At 42.3% G+C, this 23,208-nt stretch overlaps 1 protein-coding gene across 8 annotated transcripts in view; it reads right to left on the minus strand.

Moving 5' to 3' along the window:
* ZNF470 (zinc finger protein 470) overlaps positions 1–23,208 on the minus strand; it is an 81,370-nt gene that overhangs the window by 29,630 nt on the left and 28,532 nt on the right. For 3 of the 8 annotated variants that reach the window (XM_068529276.1, XM_068529278.1, XM_068529277.1), the window contains exons 1-2: positions 5,917–5,972; positions 1,922–1,990 (exon numbers count right to left, since the gene is read on the minus strand). In XM_068529276.1, coding sequence (XP_068385377.1) covers positions 1,922–1,954 — 33 coding nt within the window. In that variant the 5' untranslated portion in view covers positions 1,955–1,990; positions 5,917–5,972. Of the gene's footprint in view, positions 1–1,921; positions 1,991–5,916; positions 5,973–13,078; positions 17,814–20,196; positions 20,293–20,468; positions 20,596–23,208 lie in introns of those variants that run through there. The other 5 variants (XM_068529273.1, XM_068529272.1, XM_068529274.1 and 2 more) reach the window with 5 other exon arrangements.

Raw genomic sequence — 23,208 nt, forward strand, 5'->3', positions numbered from 1 at the left:
CTTCCATTTGGGATGATGAAATGTTCTAAAATTGACTGTGGTGATGGTTGCACAACTCTGAATATACAATAAGCCAATGAATTGTACACTCTGTGGTATGTGGGGTACATCTTAATACAGGCGTTAAATAAATAAAGGCATGACAAACCAAAACTCACAGGTAAGTGAAATGACACATTTAGACATCAAAATAAATTCTAGGTGGATTCAGAAGTTCACTGTTAATATCCAAACGATAAACGGAAAAAAAGGAAGAAAAACAGATGATGTGTGACCTGTGGATGGAGAAACCCTTTTATAGTTTAAAGACAATGGAAGACACCAGAGGAGGAGAGACAGACTCGATTTTAAAAATATGAAATGCTTTTGGACTTAAATATAAAATAAGAAACGAAAAGTAAAGCTGGGAAGTATATTTGCCACAAATATTTCCATACACACACACTTCTTTAAAATCTTCAAGAATACTAAGACTCCTGGAGACTGGTAAAGCACAAGATAGATCATTTAACCCCCTGCAGAAAAGGCTAATAAACATTTTCTAAAAATCAAACCTCACTAATATACATACAATGCTACTCGGAAAAGATTTTGTGACACCATTTGTCACCTATCATGCTCAAAGTTTATAGCATTTGTCACATATCCATTTATCATTTATGTCCAACTTGCACAATAAATACCCGACAGCCATAAATAACTAGGGACAAATAAATATCAAACAACAGGGGAACCATTAAGTAAACCAGGTATGGCCCCAAGATAAAATTTCTATGGAGTCATTAAAATGGATGTTACCAAGGAGTTTTTAACAATGCAGAGAAATGCTCAGGATGAAATCTTCGATGAAAAAGCAGGATATAAAAATTGCTCAGCTGGGGTGATTCTTATTTTTGCAAAAAAACATGTATCCAGGGAGAGAAGGACACACAACATTCGAGGGTGGTTATTTCTAGGATGAGATCAAGGGTCATTCTGATCGTCTTCACTATGCTCTTCTGGATTTTCTGTGCTTTTTGTAATGATCATGGCATTTCCTTATTTATCAGGAATTTTACTTTTACAGTAGATTATTTACAGCATTGAAAAATGAGTTTTTAAAAAGTCAAACTCACCAATACCAGATGGACATTTAGATACACTGATTACGCAGCCAAAACAAGTGATGTCTGTAGTTTTCAAAGGCTGGGGAAATCCTAATGATTAAAGTGGGATGGAAAAAAAAAACTTCCAAGATAAAAATGGCAGAGCCAATACTGGGTCAAGTTTTAAAAATAATCATCAGAGAAGGAAGCCAATAAATGAATATACAAATAATCCACACGGTTATCTCTGGGTAGAGGCACTATGGGTGAATTATATTCTTACCTACAGGTTACTGGATTTTCCCTATTTTCTATAAAGAACATTTATATATTTATTATTATGAAATATTTCTGGCATAAAAGCAAGCTTAGAGAAAAATTCAATACACAGCTATATACGTACCAGCCGTTAAAACATCATAACACATTACAGTGAGAGCCGGGGATGCCAGCCGTGTGCCCTCCCCATGGGCGCCCTCCCTCCCCCGAGGTAACTGCTGTCTGAAATGTGTGGGCCTTGTTCCGGCGAGCCTTGTACACATTTAAACCATCACTTTCCGGGTGCCCTCCTGCGTCTCCTGAGGGCCCCCAGGGCAGAACCAGTCACTCCCCAGCTGCCCTGTCCTTCTTGGTTGACCAAAGCCAATGTCAGGGACAGGCAAGAGAGAGGCTCCTGGGCCTGGAGGGGGCAGAGGGGACAGGAGCGTCACCCCTGAGCACTGCTGTCCTTCCTCAGGGTGGACAGAACCCCCAGGAGGTGGGGACGTGAGCCCTGGACGGGGCTGGGGGTCAGAGGGTCATCCCTCTGGAAAGGAGAGGGAGGCAACATGACTCACCAGGGCCTCATCAGTCAGCAGCTGGGCGGCCATCCCTCCACTGCCCACGGTGACTGGGAATGGCGGGCTCTGGTCAGGGGGGAGAAAGAGGGAGGCACGGTGAGAGACCAGGCCTAGGCCCACCTCATAATGCACACAGGACAGACACACACATGCCCACAGAGGGGCAGGAGACAGGGACACGCACACACGTTAACAGCGAACATTCAGGGTGCTTACCGCCTGCAAAGCCCTAGACCAACGCCTCTCACTTAATCCTCCTAACACCCCTGCAAGGTGGGCACTGTTTCCACCGACCCCATTTCACCATATAGTTTCACTTATATGTGGAATCTAAAATACAACACAAATGAGCTTATCTATGAAACAGAAACAGACTCACAGACATAGAGAACAGACTTGCTGTTGCCAAGGGAGAGGGGGTTGGGGGAGGGAAGGAGTGGGAGTTTGGGATTAGCAGATGCAAACTATTATATATAGAATGGATAAACAACAAGGTCCTCCTGTATAGCACAGGGAACTATATTCAATATCCTGTAATAAACCATAATAGAAAAGAATATGAAAAAAGAATACATATATGTATAACTAAATTGCTTCGCTGTACAGCAGAAATTAACACAACATTGTAAATCAACTATATTTCAATAAAAAAAGAGTATTGTCAAATTAAACGTTGGTCCCTATAAACTTTAAACAGTGAAATTTCAAATTAAAAATCAATATAATTATTTAAAAAAAGAAGCCCTGCTGTACATCACAAAGGGTCACAAAGGTATGGGCTTGTGTCCCCATCACTTCACGTCTGCAAACCCCACAGCAGTGTGCCCGGCCTGCAGCGTGCCCGGCCCTCAGCAACCCCTCCGCAAAACCTCCTCCAGCTTAAAACTCTCCGGTGGCTTCCCACAGCCTTAGAAATCATCCCCAGTCTTCACCGCTGCCCACATGGCCCTTACAGTCTGTCCCGAGGGCCTTCCCCCTCCCACTCCACTCCCCTCTCAAACACTTGGCCCCAGGTACACTGGTCTTCGAATCTGCCGCTTCCTCTGCCAGAAATGCTCTTCCCCTGGCTGGCTCCTTCTCACTGGCAGCTCAAATGTCACCTCCATGGAGAAGTCTCCCACTCCCACGGCCCTGAGCTCAAGTAGCAACCAACGCCCACCCCTGCCATCTTCTTATAGCCCACATCATTGTTGACAACTGTCTCTTTAAAAAGTTTTCAAGTTCATCATCTGTCTTCCCTTCACAAGAATGCAAGCCCCCGGGGAGCAGAGATGATCATTTTTGGATTGTGTTTCCAGCATCTAGGGTAACAGCCAGAGGTACCCAAACATAGAGCTGAGTGAATGAATAAGCCAACTTCTATCACTGGCAAAGATGCAAAGAAATGGGCCTCCCACACACAGCTGAAGGAACGGGAGTCACTCAACATTTCTGGAGAGTGAGCTGGCAAAACACGAACCCCATAACCCAGCAGCCTTGTTCCCGGGACTCTGCCCATAGCAACAAAAACTCCATGTAAAATGTTATATACGGAAAACAGATGTTTATTATAGCACTGTTCCTAGAATCCAGTCAAACCAACAAACACACAAAAAAACAGAAACAAAATATAGGTATCCATCAGCAAAGAAATGTTGAATAAATGGCGGGGCATCCATTGTGTGAAATATCAGGTCTCCTTAGAAAACAGGAGTGGGTTCTGCATCTGCTGACATATATATTTGTGATGTCACAATGAGAAAAGCAAGTTACTTGGTTTTATACCTAACTTTAACCCCTCTGTATAAAAATGAACCAGCACATGTGGGTGTGTGTTTCTGTAGGTGTTTCTGAGCCTGGGAAAGGCCTGGGGAAGGCCATGGAATGATGGACACCAGATGGTGCCTCGTGGGGTTGGAGGGGGAATGGGAAGGGGGAGTTATTCATTTTTTTTCTTTATATTCCTTTGTTTCCCTGGGTGAGTGACTTCATATTAATGTCATAATTTTTTAAACAGAATTTAATTTTTTAAAGAGTATTCTTTCTAGACTGGCAATCTCCATGTGACTCCCATCCCTACACTGTGAGGTCAACAACACTGGCTTTGGCCGGATGTGGACATGATCAGAGCCGACTTACCCAGGAGGCACAGCGAGCCCAAGGCCCCTGATACCTGTAGGGGCCCACGAGAATGTCTTAATTTAAGATCATTTAAAAAAAAAAAAAGGTGACTCTAATCCAGCCTGGATTATATTTGTCTTCATATCAGTATAATCACAAACTATATATATTTTTTTTTTCATGAAAAAAGGAGCCTATGAAGGCGACAAAGGCACAGAGGCCCTGGAAGTGACATGCTCTGGGCTGGTGACTGTTGAACCCATGTGGCCTGAAATCTATGTGGCTACAAAGCTGGTGGCTACTTCCCTCCTCTCCTTCCTTGAGTCTTCTGGCATTTCCTTCCTTCCATTGTTTCTAAAGGTAAGATTCCCATGGGGGAAAAAATCCTGCAACTCTGTGTCAGATGAGCCGAAAGGAAGAAAGGATTTCCCATTTGTCTGGTCATTAAGTGTGGGGTCTCTGGAACCCAGATACCTGGGTATAGAGTTGGGTCACTCACTTAAGTCTCTGAGCCTCGGTTTCCCCATGTATAAAATGGGGATGATGAGGTCCCTACCTTGGAGTTACTGGGAGGCTTATAAATGAAGTAGTCCCAGCAAAGTGCCCAGAACAGCACTCTGAGGGCCCAATACACATCCCCTGAACAAATCAACCCCGGGTCAGGAGGAGGTAGGGGACTCTGACCCTCCTTTAAGAAGGTCCTGTGGAAGGCAAGAGAAGAAGCCTTAGCCCCACATCCTGTCACCCACACACTTCCTGCCCCCCCCAACCCTCCAGAGCCTTCTACGAGCTGGACAAGGCTCTGAGGGGCAGGAAGGAGCTGGGGAGTCTGGGGGTCCCAGGCCAGGAGACCTGCAGGACGAGAAGGGAGGTAGCTCTGCTAGGCCTGTCCAAGCGTTCACAGTCTTTCACACGTGCTTTTAGGAGGGTCGCACCCAGATGCACTCGCATACAAACACCCAGAAAGGCCCAAAGACAGAGACACACAGGTGAACACACACACAGAGAGAGGTAGAGACACTGACGGGGCGGACTTCGGGAGAGACACACCCCATGCTCACAGACACACTCACACCCAGGGACACAGCTACAGAGTGAAAGAGGAGGCACAGGTGGACACCTGGATGACACCCTCACACAGAGACACCGTGGGCAGAAATAAAGGCAGACACACACACAACCAAGGATGTGGACGTGGCGGTCACCCAGAGATACACTGCCCCCACCCCAACAGGGAAGGCAAAGACTACACACAGGAGACCCCCACAGAGACCAAGACCGGTAGGCGCATGAGCGCGTGCGCACCCCCGCCCCGACTTACACTGATGCACACACACACAGATTCGCCTCCTTCCCCATCGCATCACTTTAGGTCAGTACCAGCCTCTTCCCTCCGCTCCTCTCCCCAGCCCTCTCTCTGAGCCGGCACTCCCCTCACCTGGGCCCTCACACCTTCTCCCTCCAGGGCCCACCTTCCCCTCAGTCCACACGCCCTCTCCCGGCGCCCACACCCTCCCCTCCTCCCTCACGCCCCTCGCCTGGGCCCGCACACCCTCTGCCTTCAGTGCCCACACCTTCCCCTCAGCCCACACGCCCTCTCCCGGCGCGCACACCCTCCCCTCCTCCCTCACGCCCCTCGCCTGGGCCCGCACACCCTCTGCCTTCAGTGCCCACACCTTCCCCACAGCCCACACGCCCTCTCCCGGCGCGCACACCCTCCCCTCCTCCCTCACGCCCCTCGCCTGGGCCCGCACACCCTCCCCTCAGCCCTCAGGCCCCTCGCTTGTGACCTCACGACCCCTCTCCTCAGTCAGCATGCCCCCTCCCGAGCCCGCCCCCGCCCCGCCCCGCCCTGCCCTGCCCTGCCCTGCCCTTCCCGCGGCCGGACTCACCAGCGCGGGCCGGTCTGTACAATGACCGGCGCCCTACGGCCTCCAGGCCGCACTGCGCCTGCGCAGACGGGCGGACTACACTTCCCAGAAGCCCGCGCGCCTCCGCCTCCGCTCAGGCCTTCCCGCCCGCGGAGCCGAATGGAGCCGAGCGGAGCCGAATGGAGCCGAGTGGACCCGAACCTACCCGAGACCCGACCGCGCCCCTCCAGCTCCCAGAGGCCCCCGCGGCACCGGAACCGCGGCCGAAGGGGATGGGGGTGCTGGGGGAGTGGTATTGAGGGATGGGAGGGGAGGAGGAAGAGTGGAGGGAGAGAGGAGATGGGGGGAAAGGGAAGGGGGAGAAGAGAGAGGTGGGGGAGAGGTAGGAGGGGAGGGGGGATTGCTTAGGGAGGCCGGTGGGGGAGGGAAGAGGGAGAATTCCAGAAAGGGAGGGGGCGTGGGTGGAGGTGGAGAAAGGAGGCTGTGGCCCACCCTTCTGCAGACTTCTGGGCTGGACTGAGGGAGGCTCCTGGGCAATTTTGTTGAGCGTGATAATCATGCTGAATTGTAGAAAATTTGTAAGGCATACAGAGATACAAACCAGAAAATAATAAGAAAAAAAAGTATTCACTTATTTTGAGTTTCCTACGTGCCAGCTCCTGTTTTGGGCGTTTTATGACTTACGAACATATCTAATTCTCACAACCATGCTACTTTCCAGGTGAGGACAGTGGTGCTAACAAAAGAGGTGGCACAAGGGGACAGTGGGGGAGCTGGGGTAGGAACCAGGGCTCCTGGCTGGGCCTGTTACACCATAAACCACAAAGCCAAGTCTGAAAGCATTTGCTGAATGTCTCAGTGGCCACAGAAATGTAAACAGCGGCTAGTCTTTTTTTTTTTTAATTGCAGTATAGTTGATTTACAATGTTGTGTTAGTTTCAGGTGTACAGCAAAGTGAATCAGTTATACATATACCTATATCCACTCTTCATTTAGATTCCTTTCCCATACAGGTTATTACAGACTATTGAGTAGAGTTCCGTGTGCTATACAGTAGGTCCTTGCTAGTTATATATTTTATATATAGTAGTGAAACAGAGGCTGGTCTTAAGGGGTGATTAATGACTTTAAATATTTTATTTGAGACAAATGTAGGTTCACCTGCAGTTGTAAAAAATACAGAAACCACCGAGAGAGATCCAGTGTACCCTTTATCTGGTTCCCCCAAGGGTGAAGTCTTGTGTTACCAAACCAGGTTCATTTGCCCAAGGCACAGCAAAAAGCCAAGGTTTGCAACAAAGAAAAGGTTTATTCAGAGGCAGCCCTGCGAGGAGATGGGAAAACATCTCAGATCCACCTCCCTGAGGCGAGGGGGGTGAGGTATTCATGGGTTAAAGAAGCAAGGTGATCTTAGGCATGGGGAAAGGTATTGGCGGTAGGGAAAAGGTGAGGTAATGTGTGTTCTGTGCAGGCAAATCTGAGTTACATGCTTCCTCATAGGATGCATGTCCCAAAATGGAGGCGCTTAGTATGATCTGAGGGAGGAGTTTTTGGCCCTCTGATGTCAAAAGTTTGTTCATCAGACACATCAGGACTTTGTAAAGGCCCAGGTGTAGGGTCAGTGGTCCCAACCACTCTTAACTGGCTTGAGCTTGAACTGGACACAGCTCAGTCCAAGTTCCTGGAAAACGACTTGGGCAAACATCTTACTGTATAGGCTACGTGTGGCTTGGAGCACATGCAAATCTTCTGTAGCAAAAATTAAAGTTAGCTTGATCAGTGAAGGCTGGTTACAAGTGGAGGTGGTTTTAACGAGCTGTAAGACAAGGTCAAGAATTTCTGTTAGGGGCTTCCCTGGTGGCGCAGTTGTTGAGAATCCGCCTGGCAATGCAGGGGACATGGGTTTGATCCCTGGCCTGGGAAGATCCCACATGCCACGGAGCAACAAGCCTGTGCGCTACAGCTACTGAGCTTCTACTCTAGAGCCCGCGAGCCACAACTACTGAGCCCACGTGCCATAACTACTGAAGCCCACGCGCCTAGAGCCCATGCTCCGCAACAAGAGAAGCCACGGCAATGAGAAGCCCGTGCGCCGCAACTAGAGAAAGCCCATGCACAGCAACGAAGACACAACGCAGCCAAAAATAAATAAATAAAATAAATTTATTTTAAAAAAAAAGAATTTGTTAGTCACCAGTTTCTGTTAACCCTATAGGGCACGGTTTCACTTGCAAAGTCACAAATAGGATACAGACATGAATATTGTCAAGATACAGAACGTTTCCATCACCACTAGGATCCCTCAGGTTGCCCTTTCATAGCCACACCCACTTTCCTCCATACCCCATCCTTCCTTAACCTTTGACTATCGCTAATTTTTTCTCCATAATTTTGTCATTTCAAAAATGTTATATCAATAGGCATTTTTTTTCATTCAGCATAATTCTCTGGCGATTTATGCAAGTTGTTATTTGTATCAATAGTTCATTACTTTACTACTGAGTGGTAATCCACGGTAGGGATTTACCACAGTTTGGCTACCACATCTGGGATGTTTCCAGTTTGGGGCTATTCCAGTTACAGTTTTCTTTTCATTTCGGTAGGAACACTTAACATAAAATCTACCCTCATAACAAAATTTTAAGTGTACAATACAGTGTTGTTAACTAGAGGCACGATGTACAGAACACTAGAACTTAATCACCTTGCCTAAATGAAACTTTATACCTGTTGACCAGTAACTCCCCATTTCCCCTTCCCTCAAGACCCTGGCAACCACCATTCTACTCTCTGCTTCCATGTGTCTATTTTAGATACCTCATATAAACGCAGTATTTGTCCTTCTGCTTCTGGCTTATCTCAGCACAATGTCCTCAAGCTTCACCCATGTTGTGGCATATGGCAGGATTTCCTTCTTTTTTAAGGTTAAAGGATATTACATTTTATGTGTATACCACATTTTCTTTATCCGTTGATTCACTGATGGACATTTAGGTTGCTTCCACATCTCAGCTATTGTGAATAATGCTGCAGTGAACAATGGAGTGCAAATCATCTATTTGAGATCCTGACTTTCGAATACCCAGAAGTGAGAAGTGAGATCATTAGGTATTTCTAATTTTTTTTTGGAGGAAACTCCATACTGTTTTCCATAGTGGCTGCACCATTTTACATTCCCATCAGTAGGGTACAGAAGTTCTGATTTCTCCACATCCTCTTCAATTTTTTAAAAAATAATATTCATTCTAATAGGTGTGTGGTGATATCTCAGTGTGGTTTAGATTTGCATCTCTCTGATGATTAGTGATGCTCTTTACCTTTTCATGTAACTGCTGGCCATTTGTATGTCTTTTTGGAGAAATGTCTATTCTATTCAAGTCCTTTGCCCATTTTAAATTATTTTATCTTTTGCTATTGAGTTGCAGGGGTTCCTTACATATTTTGGATATTAACCCCTTATCAGATATTTGGTTTGCAAATATTTTCTCCCATTTCATAGGTTGCCCTTCTACTATTAATTGTCCCTTATTACAGGGTTTCATATGAACCTAAATCTTCATTTCTCTGGGATAAATGCCCAGGAGTGCATTTCTAGGTCATACAGTATTTGCATTTTTAGTTTAGTTTTTTTTTTTTTTAAACAAACTGCCAAACTGTTTTTCAGAGTGGCCGTACCATTTATATTCCAACCAGCAATTTATGAGATATCCAGTTTCTCCAAATCCTTGCCGATATTGGATGTTGCCATTATACATATACATATTTTATTTTAGCCATTCTGATAAGCGTGTAGTGATATCTCATTACGGGTTTCTTGTTTTGTTTTGTTTTTGTTTTTACTAGTGACTTTACTTTTTAGAACAGTTTTAGGTTTACAGAAAAATTGAGCAGATAGTACAGAGTTCTCATACACCCACCTCCCTGCACCCAATTTCCCCTATTAGAAAACGCTTGCATTAATGTGGAACATTTGTTACAATTAATGAACCGATATTGATACATTATTACTAACAAAACCCCATAGTTTACATTAAGGTTGCTCTTTGTGTTGTACACTTCTGTGGGTTTTGGCAAGTGCATAATAATATGTATCCACCATTACAGTAGCATATATTTCAGTGCCCTAAAAATGTCCTGTGCTGCACCTGTTCGTCCTCCTCCATCTTCATGAACCCGGTATTTTTTCTATCTGCATAGTTTTGTCTTTTCCAGAATGTCACAGAGTTGGAATCAGACAATACATAGCCTTTTTCAGAATGGCTTCTTTCACTTAGCATTTAATATGAACTTAAAGTTCTCCATTTTTTTTAGCTCATTTCTTTTTTTAAAAAATTAATTTATTTTTATTTTATTTTTGGCTGCATTGGGTCTTCGTTGCTACATGCGGGCTTTCTCTAGTTGCAGCGAGCAGGGGCTACTCTTCTCTGCGGTGCGCGGGCCTCTCATTGTGGTGGCTTCTCTTGTTGTGGAGCATGGGCTCTAGGTGCGCAGGCTTCAGTAGTTGTGGCATGTGGGCTTCAGTAGTTGTGGCTCACGGGCTCTAGAGCAGAGGCTCGGTAGTTGTGGCGCACAGGCTTAGTTTAGATGCTCTGCAGCATGTGGAATCTTCCGGGACCAGGGCTCGAACCCGTGTCCGCTGCATTGGCAGGCGGATTCTTAACCACTGCACCACCAGGGAAGCCCCTGGCTCATTTCTTTTTATCACTAAATAATAATCTATTAGTTGTGCTACAGTATGTTTATCCATTCGCCTACTGAAGGACATCTCGGCCGCTTTCATAAAACTGCTGTAAGCACCCACATGCAGCTTTCTGTGTGGACATGTTTTCAATTCATTTGAGCTAATACCTAGAAGTATGGTTGCTGGACAGTGTTTAGCCTTGTAAGAAGCTGCCAAACTGTCTCCCAAAGAGTCTTGGTCTCCAGACCCTTGTTCTTCTTGTTAGACTTATTGAGGCGACATTTTCAGGATATCTAAATTTTAGTTCCCCAAAGAAGGAAATACTCAACAGATTTAAAAAAAAAAAAAAGTTTCAATGGGTAAGTTTACATAATTGATTGATTTTTATGGACTCCCCCCAAAAGCCCTACATCTGTATTACGCGTTTTCAAAACAAGATGTGCTTTCTAAATTATTCCGACTCTTTGATGTTCACATTCGTTTTAAGCCACTTATGCCTACTTGTCGAGGCACATCTTCTCCCTTTGATCACCTTCCCTTTAAAATTATTCAGAATTTGACTAAAGTCTCTCACTTCCTCTGAAAACACTGTATCTTAAAATGACAACAATGGTATTAGAATCTCAGGAATACTGGCTAGAAGAAATCCTCAGCGGTGCTAGTCCCAACTTGAGTTACTCTGGATCGTCTGTAAATCAGACTGTCTCCTTTTGGGAACCGTATTCAAAATGTTTAGTAACAACAACTGCGGCCCACAGATGACCACTCACTGGTCTTATGAGGAATGTTCCAGAATGATCTATGAGGTACATGGAGTTCTAGGCTCCTTGGATACAAGGAGCACAAACACTTCCCGTGAAGGCCATATCTGGAGCGAGCGGTGGGAATTTTTCCTGCTGTAATCCAGAAATGTTGATTCCCTCAACTTACCACGTGGCTCCTTGTCATCTCCAGACCAACTTCCTATAAAGGTCAAGGTCAGTTCTTCTGGGGGTAAATTGCCAGAAACTTTTCTCAATTGTCACCGTAACTTCTCTCTAGTACCTCTGATGTCTCTCCCTCTTCTTATAAGGTTACCAGTTCTATCAGATTAGGGCCCCACCCGTATCACTTCATTTAACCGTAATTCCCTCCCCCAAAGCCGTCTCTCTCCACATACAGTCACACTGGGGTTTAGGGCTTCAATATGTGAATTTGGGGGTGGGAGGGATACAATTCAGACCTTACAACCACTCTACAACAAAATACAGAATTTAACCAGCATCCCACCTTAGCAACCCATAAAAGGAGTCTCTCAATTTGGTTTTAAGCAATCTTAACCCTATGACTTCAAACAGTATAAGACATCTTTCAACAATATCATACAAAGACCCTTAGTTGCTAGTAGTTCAGAAAGTTCAAGATTTGAGTTTTAAATTACCCAAAACAGTTAGCTACCGGCATCATAGACACTCTTTGGACTTGGCATTCCTCTTCCTCTTGAAACTGTCATTATTCAGGACTCTAGACCTCTATTCACCTCAGGCGACTACAACTAATAATAATTCACTTGGGTGTTTGCCCAGTGCACACCACGAGTTGTTACTTTCCTAGGCTAGGAAAGAAACAGGAGTCTCACTTGCCCCATCTCACCCAAACACCAATCCCTAACACCTCCAATATTCCAAAGATTCTATTGTCTATTACATAATCTTCATACCAAACTCTGACTTGGTTAAGTTTCTTTAATTGCAAGCAAACAAGCAGAAAATGAAGTATTGAGAGGATGGTGAGTCGTTTAAGGAATTGCAGCCTTGGAAAGCACAAAAACTAGGGCGGCTCCAAAGATCACAACCACAAGGACACCAGCATCATCCCTTTAGGGAACAGATCCTTCTCCCTTTCAAGCTCCAGAGAGAATCTGATTGACTAGGTCCCTCAGAACTGTAAGACAGGGTATGGCCAGTTACTCAAAGGAAAAGAGAGAGTGTAGTCAAAAGAAGGAGGCAAGGGCTTCTCTGGTGACACAGTGGTTAAGAATCCGCCTGCCAATGCAGGGGACACGCGTTCGAGCCCTGGTCCGGGAAGATCCCACGTGCCGCGGAGCAACTAAGCCCGTGCGCCACAACTACCGAGCCTGTGCTCTAAAGCCTACGAGCCACAACTACTGAGCTTGCATGCTACAACTACTGAAGCTCACGCACCGAGAGCCCATGCTCCGCAACAAGAGAAGCCACCGCAATGAGAAGCCTGGGCACCACAATGAGTTGCCCCCATTCGCCGCAACTAGAGAAAGCCCGAGCGCAGCAACTAAGACCCAAAACAGCCAGAAATAAATAAAATTTAAAAAAAAAGAAAAAAAAAAAAAAAGAAGAAGAAGAAGGCAAGGAAATCTGGGCAGAGGAAAACAGAAAAACATGTATTTTTGGTTTTATTTTTGATATTATGATTATGAATGTATACTAGAATACAGGTCTGAAAAAATTCTTTTCATTTAATATAGCACAACTATCTTTTATGGCTATATACACATTTACAGTTTTTCAACAGCTGCATATAATTCTGTTGAAAGAATACAACATAATTAACTTACCCATTTTCCCCTTACCCTAAGTTACTAAGAGTTTATCATTAAAAATGTTTCCCATTATACATTTACCTACCTGTGTACACTTTGGTTTCTGAGGAATATTGATTCGAATGGTCTATACATACAGCAATTTATATAACAAACAATGGAACTGTCTTGTTTTTCACTCATTCACCAAAACTGGATATTATCACTCTTCTGTGATTTAAAATCAATCTATTGGGGGAAAAAGTCAATATATCATCACTTTATTTTGCATTGCCTTGATTACTAATGATAGTGGGTAATTTTCCTTAGCTGTTTTTATTCCATCTTCTTTAAAGAGGCTGTTAGCTCTGTCCATTTTTCTGAGTTGCAGATGTTACTATTACTGATTTGTAAGAGTGCTTTAAATATCAGGGATTATTTCCCTTTATCATATTTGTTGCAAACATTTTCTTTCAGTCTCTCATTTATCTGTTAACTTTGATGTTTTCCACACAGAAGTGTTACTCAGTTTAATGTCAGCTCCTGGGTTATGTGTAATGCTTAAGAAGGTCTGCCTCAAGCCAAGGTTATAGAAATATTCTAAATTTTTCTTGTACTTTAATATTGTACCTTTAGATCTCTAATCCATCAGGACTTCATCAGTCAGTGTGCAAAGTATAGATCTATGTCTTTCCAGAGAGCTAACTGTCCCAAGGCCATCTGATCAATCCGTCTTTGCCCCACTGAAATGAAAAATCCTTTTTATCATATATAAGGGCACTCAAAACCCTCTACATGCTCTGGATAAGACCGTCCATCTCCTAGCCTTGATGCCAAAGTAAAGAGGAAGCCCCAAAGCTCCATTTTCCAGTGTCCTCTGGATAAGAGCTCCCCTCACATGGCCACAGGCAGCAACCAAGAGGAAACCCGAGAGCTCTGGGTACTCCAGGTACCTTCAGGTGTAGGAGGTGCTCCAGGTAAGTATTCTCCTCTAGGTGTAAGAGTATCTACTAAAGGGCAGGGGATCTCGTTTTGGGTGATGAAAATGTTCTAAAATTAACTGTGGTGATGGTTGCACAACTCTGAACATACTAAAGTCATTGAATCATATACCTTTTTTTTTTTTTGGCTGTGCCGCACGGCTTGCGGGATCTTAGTTCCCTGACCAGGGACTGAACCCAGGCCATGGCAATGAAAGTGCCGAGTCCTAACCACTGGACCACCAGGGAATTCCCTGAATCATATACTTTAAGTGGGCAAATTGTATGGTACGTGAATTATATCTCAATAAGACCGCTACCAAAACAAAACAAAACCCAAAACAAAACCCTCCACCAGCCTCTAAATCACGATTGACAAAGAGTGAACAGAACTCTCATGAACCTTGTTAAGCCATCAATTCTCCCTTCCTGCAATACTCAGAGCATCATAATTATCTGCTTTGAGACTGTCATGATTATTCTCATCATGCCCTTTGGGGCTGAGTTTTTTCTAGTTCTTCCCTAGTCCCTTGGTTCTAATGCCCATATGTTCTGGGGGAATAAAGCACCCCCTCCCAGCACTCCCTGGCTCCCTTTTTAGATCATTTCTCATCATGTACAAGTATGTACATGTCACATACTTACTATATAGTATTTCAATTTTTAGTTTGTCTTCTCCCACCAGATCTGTGAAGAAAAACGTTTTTGTACATTTTGCACCTCGCTGTATCCCCAGCACCTAAAACAATGCATGGAACATTAGTAAATGCTCCATTAACGTTAATTTAATGATTACTACAGTACTACACTCTTTGCTATATCACAGTACTCTCTAGATGGTCAAAATGAGCTTGTCAACTTAAAAACACATAGGGACTTTTTTTGGACTATCAATGAATTTACGTATTTAACTTGGGGAGAAATATCTTTGCCAGACTGAGTCTGTCTATACAGAGACATGTCTAGCTTTTCATTTACTCTGTTTTTTAATATTTAAAAAATATGTAACTTTTAACATTCACATTCATAAGCCAACTGCAATATATATGTTTTCCTGTTTTGGTATTAGTCTTGTCAGTCTCACAGAACAAGATGGGAAGCTTTACTGTGTTTATTTTATGCTCTAGAACAATTAAACATCACAGGGCTTGTCTGTGATGCTTTTCCACAGGTGAAAGTGTTGAACTACCTTTTGTAGTTTATTTCATGGCTATTAACCTATTCAAGTTTTCTAGCTTGTTCATTTTAGTTCATTTTTAATACTACCCCCTAGTTAGTCCTACATTCTACCTTTTGTTCTAACTGGCCTATTATCACTTGTAAGTGCCAGGTGAGGTGAGACTCTCTCATCAACAATGCTAGACATCATTATATTTATTCATAGAGGGGGGTGCAAGCCACCATGTTACCCTGTATATCATACAATCTTTCAATTCTGAATGTGTTCATTTTTCCTACCTACTAGGAGAGTAAAGAGTTCTCCGCCTACTCTAAAATTTGTAGGCTTCTTAGTCTTGACCTACTGGTTCATTACACTTGCAGCTGAACATAACTGTAAGGAAAACTCTACCTTAATGGCATTAATTATAAGCCCAGGAAGGCACGCTAAACCCTTTAAGTGGATTATCTAACATATTCTTCAAAACAAGTGTTTCAAATGGAAAAGTAACATGAATATAGTTCTTTATTTTTAAAAGATTAAGCTGGCTACAGTGCTAAAAATGCACTTAGAAAGCAAGAGGGAAAATGGTTGCAACGCTATGCAGAAATCCAAACGAGATGGTTGCATCTTTGACCATGATAATGGCATGAGTTGGAAAGAAGTGGATAGATATAGAATACTGAAGCTAGAGGACCTGGTGGTATGCAGGTGAAGACGAGGGAATAATTGAGGATGACTCTCCGGTATGAATTCGCTGATGGTGAGCAAGGTGTACACTCTGCCTAAAGGCTTTTCCACATTCTTTACATTCATAGGGCCTTTCTCCAGTATGAATTCTCCTATGCAGCGTCAGATGGGCAACCTGGCTGAAGGCTTTGCTGCATTCCTTACACTCATACGGTTTCTCTCCTGTGTGAATTCTCTGATGCAGAGTAAGGGATTTACGATGGCTAAAGGCTTTCCCACAGACGTTACATTTGTAAGGTTTCTCACCTGTATGACACCTTTGGTGACAGATCAGGGATGCCCTCTGTCTGAATGCCTTCCCACATTCAAGACATGCATACGGTCTTTTGCCAGAATGGAGCCTCTGATGTTGAACAAGATAGGAGCCATCACTAAAGGCCTTCCCACATTCAATACATTCATAAGGCTTCTCGCCAGTATGAACTCGCTGGTGTTGAATAAGGTGTGCAATTTGACTGAAGGCCTTCCCGCATTCCTTACATTCGTATGGTTTCTCTCCAGTGTGTACTTTCTGATGTTGTGCAAGGTGTGCATTCTGGCTGAAGGCTTTGCTGCACTCCTTACATTCATAAGGTTTCTCCCCAGTATGAATTCTCTGATGATGGGCGAGGTGCGTGCTCTGCCGAAAAGCTTTCCCACATTCCTTACATTCGTAGGGTTTCTCTCCAGTATGAACTCTTTGATGAAGAGTGAGTGAGCCACGATGGCTAAAGGCTTTTTCACAGATATTACATTCATAGGGTTTCTCTCCTGTGTGAATTCTCTGATGGACAGTCAGGGATGAGCCATGGCTAAAAGCCTTCCCACACACGTTACATTTGTAAGGTCTCTCTCCAGTATGAATTCTCTTATGCTGAATAAGTCCTATATGATCAGTGAAAGCCTTCCCACAATCAATACAATCAAAGGGTTTCTCTCCAGTGTGACAATACCTCCGATGACGTATAAGAGAAGCGTTCTGCCTGAAAGCTTTCCCACAGTCAATGCATTCATAGGGTCTTTTCCCAGTGTGAATCCTTCGATGATGAGCTAGAGATGAACAATCACTAAAAGCTTTCCCACATTCGATACATTCATAGGGTTTCTCTCCAGTATGAACCCTCTGGTGTTGAGCAAGATGTGCAAGCTGGCTGAAGGCTTTATGACACTGCTTACATTGATAAGGTTTCTCTCCAGTATGAACTCTCTGATGTTGAATGAGATGAGCATTCTGGCTGAAGGCTTTCCCACATTCAGTACATTCAAAGGGTTTTTCTCCTGTGTGGATTCTCTGATGTTGAGCAAGGTGGGCACTCTGGCTAAAGGCCTTTCCACATTCGATACATTCATAGGGTTTCTCTCCAGTATGAATTCTTTGATGAAGAGTAAGAGTTGAGATTTTGCTGAAAGTTTTCTCACAGTCATTACATTGCAAAAGTTTCTTTTCTCCATAGACTTGCTTGCGTTTTTTCACAAAGGAATGTGCTTTTAAGCTTTTCTTATCTGTGTCAAAATTATATATTCTCTCTTCGATAGGAAATACCTGTTTTATATAAGATAATGTATTCAGATAAAAAACTGTCCCAGATTTGTTAGAGTGGTCTCCTTTCTCAATAAGGGTACCTATATGACTGATTGTCCCTTGCCTAAAATGTGTCTTCTGACTTACCAGCTCCCTCTCAAACAGGTCTTCACATTTCCAGTTTTCCCTTAATGTGGAACATTCGAGGTCACAGCTTGTAAGTCTTTCCATTATCATTGCCTGGGACAATTTTTCCTCATAGATGTCCTGGTTTGGAGATAATTCCTTTCTCATCCACACAAACTCCAAGTCTGAAAGATATTAAGAAAGCAAACGTCTCCTTTATTTAATGCCAAAACAACGGAAACTTCCAAATGAAACCATGTGAATCAAAACAGTTGCTAAAGCCCACAAAGGTAAACGTTTTTGACAGTTCTTAAAGTTAGGCACTGTGACCACCCTTGCGTTTCTCAAATAAACCCTCCTTGGCTCTGGTATATTATTTCAACATGACTTTTTATTTAAGATATTGCACCAATATTCATAATTGATTTTGTCTGTAATTTCCTTTTTTTGGGTGCTGTTTTGGTAATATTTTGGTATCAAATGTTATGCTGTCTTCATAAACACATTTTTTATAGTTCTCCTTTTTATTCTCTGTCATAGAACACTTTAAACAATGTTGATAGTGTTCCTTACAGGCTTTATAGAATTTATTTGTAAAACTATTTGGGGTTGTGGCTTATTTTCTTGGGGGAGGCAGTTCTTAGATGACTTTCAACATTTCTTCAATGGTAACCAGTCAGTTTAAATTTTCTATCTCTGGTGTCAGTTGTGGTTATTATATTTTCGTAAAGTATCATCCATTTCATCCAGGTTTTCAAATTATTTGCAGAGACTTGCATTCCAAAAATAGATCCATATGATTCTCTTACGTACTCAGGCATCAGTGGTCATTTACCATTATTTCTTTTCTTGTATTTTCTTTCATTTGTCTGGATACTTTATATATTTTATTGGTTTTCTAAAGAAGCCTATGTTGGATTTATTTTCATTAGATCTACTGTTTTCTGATTCATTTATACCTATTTTTATCTCTAGCAATATAAATCACTATATATAACTTATTTCAGTCTCCCTGAGATTCATTTTGTTCTTTTTCTAATATCTTGAATTGGATGCTTAATTCATTTTTTTTATTATTTATTAATGTACATCATTAGGGCTATAAGTGACATACCAACATCCACTTCTTAAAACTTTGAGAACTGAAAGCAGTAAAAGGCCACACTACAGGCCACAGAATAAACTAACCTCCTCACTTGAAGATCATTTCCCTGCAATATATGTCTATAGGCTATTATCTGGCTTTCTAAACCAGAAAAACAGCTTTCAAGCATGACAGGGAAAAAAATTAATAAACTGAAGAAAATAACCTGAGTCAAAAATCCCAATAGGTACAGTAAAAGTGGGAAGATGATGGACAAAGAGAGAGGAGGTAACATTAGTGGGCTAATTTCTTCATCTTTCATATCGGTATCAAAAGACAATGTTTTGAATCTCAAGTGGATGAATTTTAAAGTACAAATTTAAAAATAGATGAAGTCATAAAGTTAACAAACTGTAGAACTAAAACCTTTCCAACTGAAGGGGGAAAAAAGACATAAACAACAAAACAAAAAGAAACAACAACAATAAAAAAGAAACACCAAAGAGAAAAATAATTAAAAGCAGAGAGAAGAACATAGCTATAATACTTGTTAACTTGATAAGTCACATTTTAAAGAAAGGAAAATACTTAAACAAGTTTGAAAAACTAAACACAAATCTGTCTGAAGAACCCAGAAATGTTGAAAGTCAGGGATGATTACAACAATACAGTACTTGAGCAGAACTAGGTAAACAGCAATGGAACATAACAGAGTTCAGAAACAGACTGTGGTATTTACAGGAAATCACTAAAGGTAAAGGTGTATGTCACACCAGTGGGGAAGAAAAGATACACTTAAAAAATAGTGTTAGAGGGACGTCCGTCGTGGTCCAGTGTTAAAGAATCCGCCTTACGACGCAGGGGACGTGGGTTCGATCCCTGGTCAGGGAACTAAGATCCCACATGCCACAGGGCAACGAAGCCCACACGCCACAACTACTGAGCTCATGCACCTCAACTAGAGAGCCTGCGTGCCACAAACTACAGAGCCCATATGCTCTGGAGCCTGTGCGCCACAACTACAGAGGCCACGCACCCTGGAGCCTGCGCGCCACAACTAGAGAGAGAAAACCCACACACAACTAGAGAGAAGCCCGCATGCCAAAACAAAAGATCCTGCATGCCTCAACGAAGATCCCACGTGCTAGAAGAGCCTGCGTGCCACAAACTGCAGAGCCCACGTGCCCTGGAGCCTGCGCGCCGCAACTAGAGAGAGAAAACCCGCACGCCACAACTAGACAGAAACCCGTGAGCCACAAGGAAATATCCTGCATGCCTCAACAAAGATCCTGCGTGCTGCAACTAAGACCTGATGCAGCCCAAAATAAATAAATAAATAAATGATAAATAAAATCTTAAAAAAAATAGTGTTAGAACAAGAAGTTTCAATTTGGGAGGGACTTTGAGAGGTATTTTCCAGCAAATATCAGAGGGAAGAAACACCTTTAGGATAGTTTTCCCAGCTCTAGTTATCCTGCATTTACCTGGGTGCAGGCCTCTTGTTATCTCTCCTTTCATCATCCAGGGCTCTTTATCCTGCTCCAATAAGGAGATCACATCTGGTTTAGAAATGCAAAGACCTGCATATAAGAGGAAATAAGAAAATTAGCTATGCTGTGAATATTCCAGAGCTATGACACAGTCTAAATGGTACTGAGAGAAGAGAAACATTGTAGGAAAATGCTGATAAAGTCATGAAAGACTACTGAAGTGGAAAGACTCCTAGGGGGAGGTGGAAGGAGGAATATACTCTTACCCAATGAAGCCAGGTTCCTATAGTTCTCTAACATCACCTTCTTATACAAAGTCCTTTGAGCAAGATTCAGCCATTCCCACTCATCTTGGGAGAAGTCTATGGCTATATCCGTGAAAGACACTGAATCCTGAAACAACACAAATACAATCTTGCTCAATCAGTGTTCATGCCCTGACTTAGCTGGCCTTAGGGTAAAGAGTTATGTTGTTCACATTTGGGAAAAAAAAACTGTGAGTAACTGCCCTGGGGGGATCTAAATGATCAAGGTCATGTAGTTATTTACTGAAAAACTTTTCTGCCTATATTTATATATATTAAGAAAAAGAAAAAATATGAGCGATAACTCTCTGTTCTTGAAGCATTTTATGGTGTGAGAAGACATTCTCAAATAAAAAAGTGTTGACTGCATTCAAAACAGAAGAGCATCAAGCACTAAATTATTTTATCTATGTTAGGAGTTAGCTCACTTTCTACATGGAAAAACTAAAGAGCTCTGGGACTGCAACAGAAAGTTTCAAGGAATGATGCTGACCTGATCAGTATGACTTCAATCTCCACAATATATTCTAAGAAATCTTAGTGTTCTCGAGATATTAAGGGGTATGCCTAAAAAGAATGAAAGAAAAAAATGCCCAGCACTATTATTTTGTTTTGAAAAACAAATATATTTAGATTAGGAAAGAACTCATTTGGCAAGTTATTTTTTGATAATCTGCAGAGAAGTATCAAGAGATGATATGAGGTAAGCACATGACAGGTAACCTGTGTTTTGTTACATGGGCTGAATTTCTAACCAACCAGGAAGTGAGGCCAGTTCTATGGTTGATGGCAGATTTTTCATTTCTCTCTTTCTTTTTTTTTTTGTGATTTCACTTATACCAACATCTAAGAATGAGTTTTAAATAAAACCAGAGAAAAAGGTTAGATTATTATTACAAAGAATTCAGACTCTGTCACTTTCTAGCTGGGTGATCTTTGCCAAGCCAATTAACTTCTGTGTGCTTCAAGATTTCCCTCCTAAAAAAATGGTAATAATTTTAGTACCTACCTCATGGCAGCACTGTGAGAATTAAATGAAGTAACAGGCACAGTACCTGGCTAAGTACTCAAGAATTTTTACCTATGATAATTATGAAGGAGAGATGGGAAAGAAAGAAGAGCAGGAGGCCAGGAAGAGGTGAAACATTTGGTTTAGTATTTCAATAAACGTTTTACCTATATTTTATTTTAGTAATTTCAGTATGCTATAGTAGTTAAGAACATGGTCTCTAAAGCCAGATCACCTATGTTCAAATCCTGTCCTGCTCAGCAAACCTAAGCTATTAGTTTTGGTTTCAACTGTTGAAGATACTTTAAATACTTCAAAAGAACAGTCTATTGCATTTACATATAAATATTCACCATTTTTGTTGCACTTCCTTCATTCCTAATGTTCCAAATTCCCTTCTGGTATAATTTCTACTGGAAGAACTTCCTTTTACAGTTCTTTTAAAAATCTGTCTATGAATTTTCTTAGTGTTCGTGCACATGAGAAACTATTTCTTGAAGGCTATTTTTACTGGACATAGAATTCTGGGTTGACAGTTCTTTTCTTCGAGCACTTTAAAAAAGTTGTTCTACTTTTCTGACTTCCATGGTTTCTGATGAGAAACCCACAGTTATCCATATCACTGTTGTCCTGTATGTTAAGCACAGTTTTTCTCTGGCTGCTTTTGAAGTTTTTTTTCCCTTGTCTTTAGTTTCAGCAGTCTGATTATGACATTTCTGGGTAGGGATTTCTCTGGGTTCATCATATTGGAGTTTGATGAGCTTTATAGACGCACATGTTTATGTCTTTCACTAAAGTTGGTAATTTTTCAGCCATTATTTCTTCAAATTTTTCTACACTTCACTTTCTCCTCCTTTTTGGGGGACTTCAATGATAGAAATGTTAAACATTTTGGTATTGTCTTATAGGACCCTGAGGCTTTGTTCAATCTTTTTTCTCACTGTTATTCAGATTAGTTTCTGTTTATCCTCAAGTTCACTAACTCTCTCCTCTGTCATCTCCATTGTGCCACTAGTCCATCCAGTGAGCTTATTTTGGTTACTGTATTTTTCATTTCTTGTTCATATTTTCTATTTCTTTGCTGAGACTATCTTTCCACTCATTTCAAGAATGTTCAACTTTACTTGTTGGAGCACTTTTATAACAGCTGCTTTAAAGTCTTTATCAGATAATTCCAACATCGGTGTCACATCAACGTTAGTATCCAGTGGTGGCCTTTTTCCCTACGAATTGAAATTTTCCTAGCTTTTCATTAGCTGAGTAATTTTGGATTATATTCCTGACATTCTGGATATTATGAGACTCTACGTCTTGTTTAAATTCTATGGAGAATGTTGGCTGATATTTTGTTCAGGCTGCAAGTTCTAACCAGCTTTCTGTGGGTGGTGGTTTCAACAGCAGTTCCATTTTCAACTCTGTGCAGTGATATTCACCTTTGTCCTACTTATGCACCAGTCAGTGGTCAGCCTGGTCTAAGGCCAGCCTGAGACCTTAGTTCATGCTCATAGACTATGGTATGCTCTTCAGGGTCAGATACATACATGAGCAGCTCTGAGTGAGCTGCTTATGAGATCATAAACAACTTGATGTGGGTGACTTTCTCCCTCTCTGGGATCTCTCCAGTACTTTGTTTCCCAGGGGGCTCCCCTTTTTCGTTCTCTGGCCAGATAACTGGGCCTTATTTATTCCATT

The sequence above is a fragment of the Eschrichtius robustus genome, chromosome 19 (genome assembly GCF_028021215.1).
Source record: "Eschrichtius robustus isolate mEscRob2 chromosome 19, mEscRob2.pri, whole genome shotgun sequence".
NCBI classification, from domain to species: Eukaryota; Metazoa; Chordata; class Mammalia; order Artiodactyla; family Eschrichtiidae; genus Eschrichtius; species Eschrichtius robustus.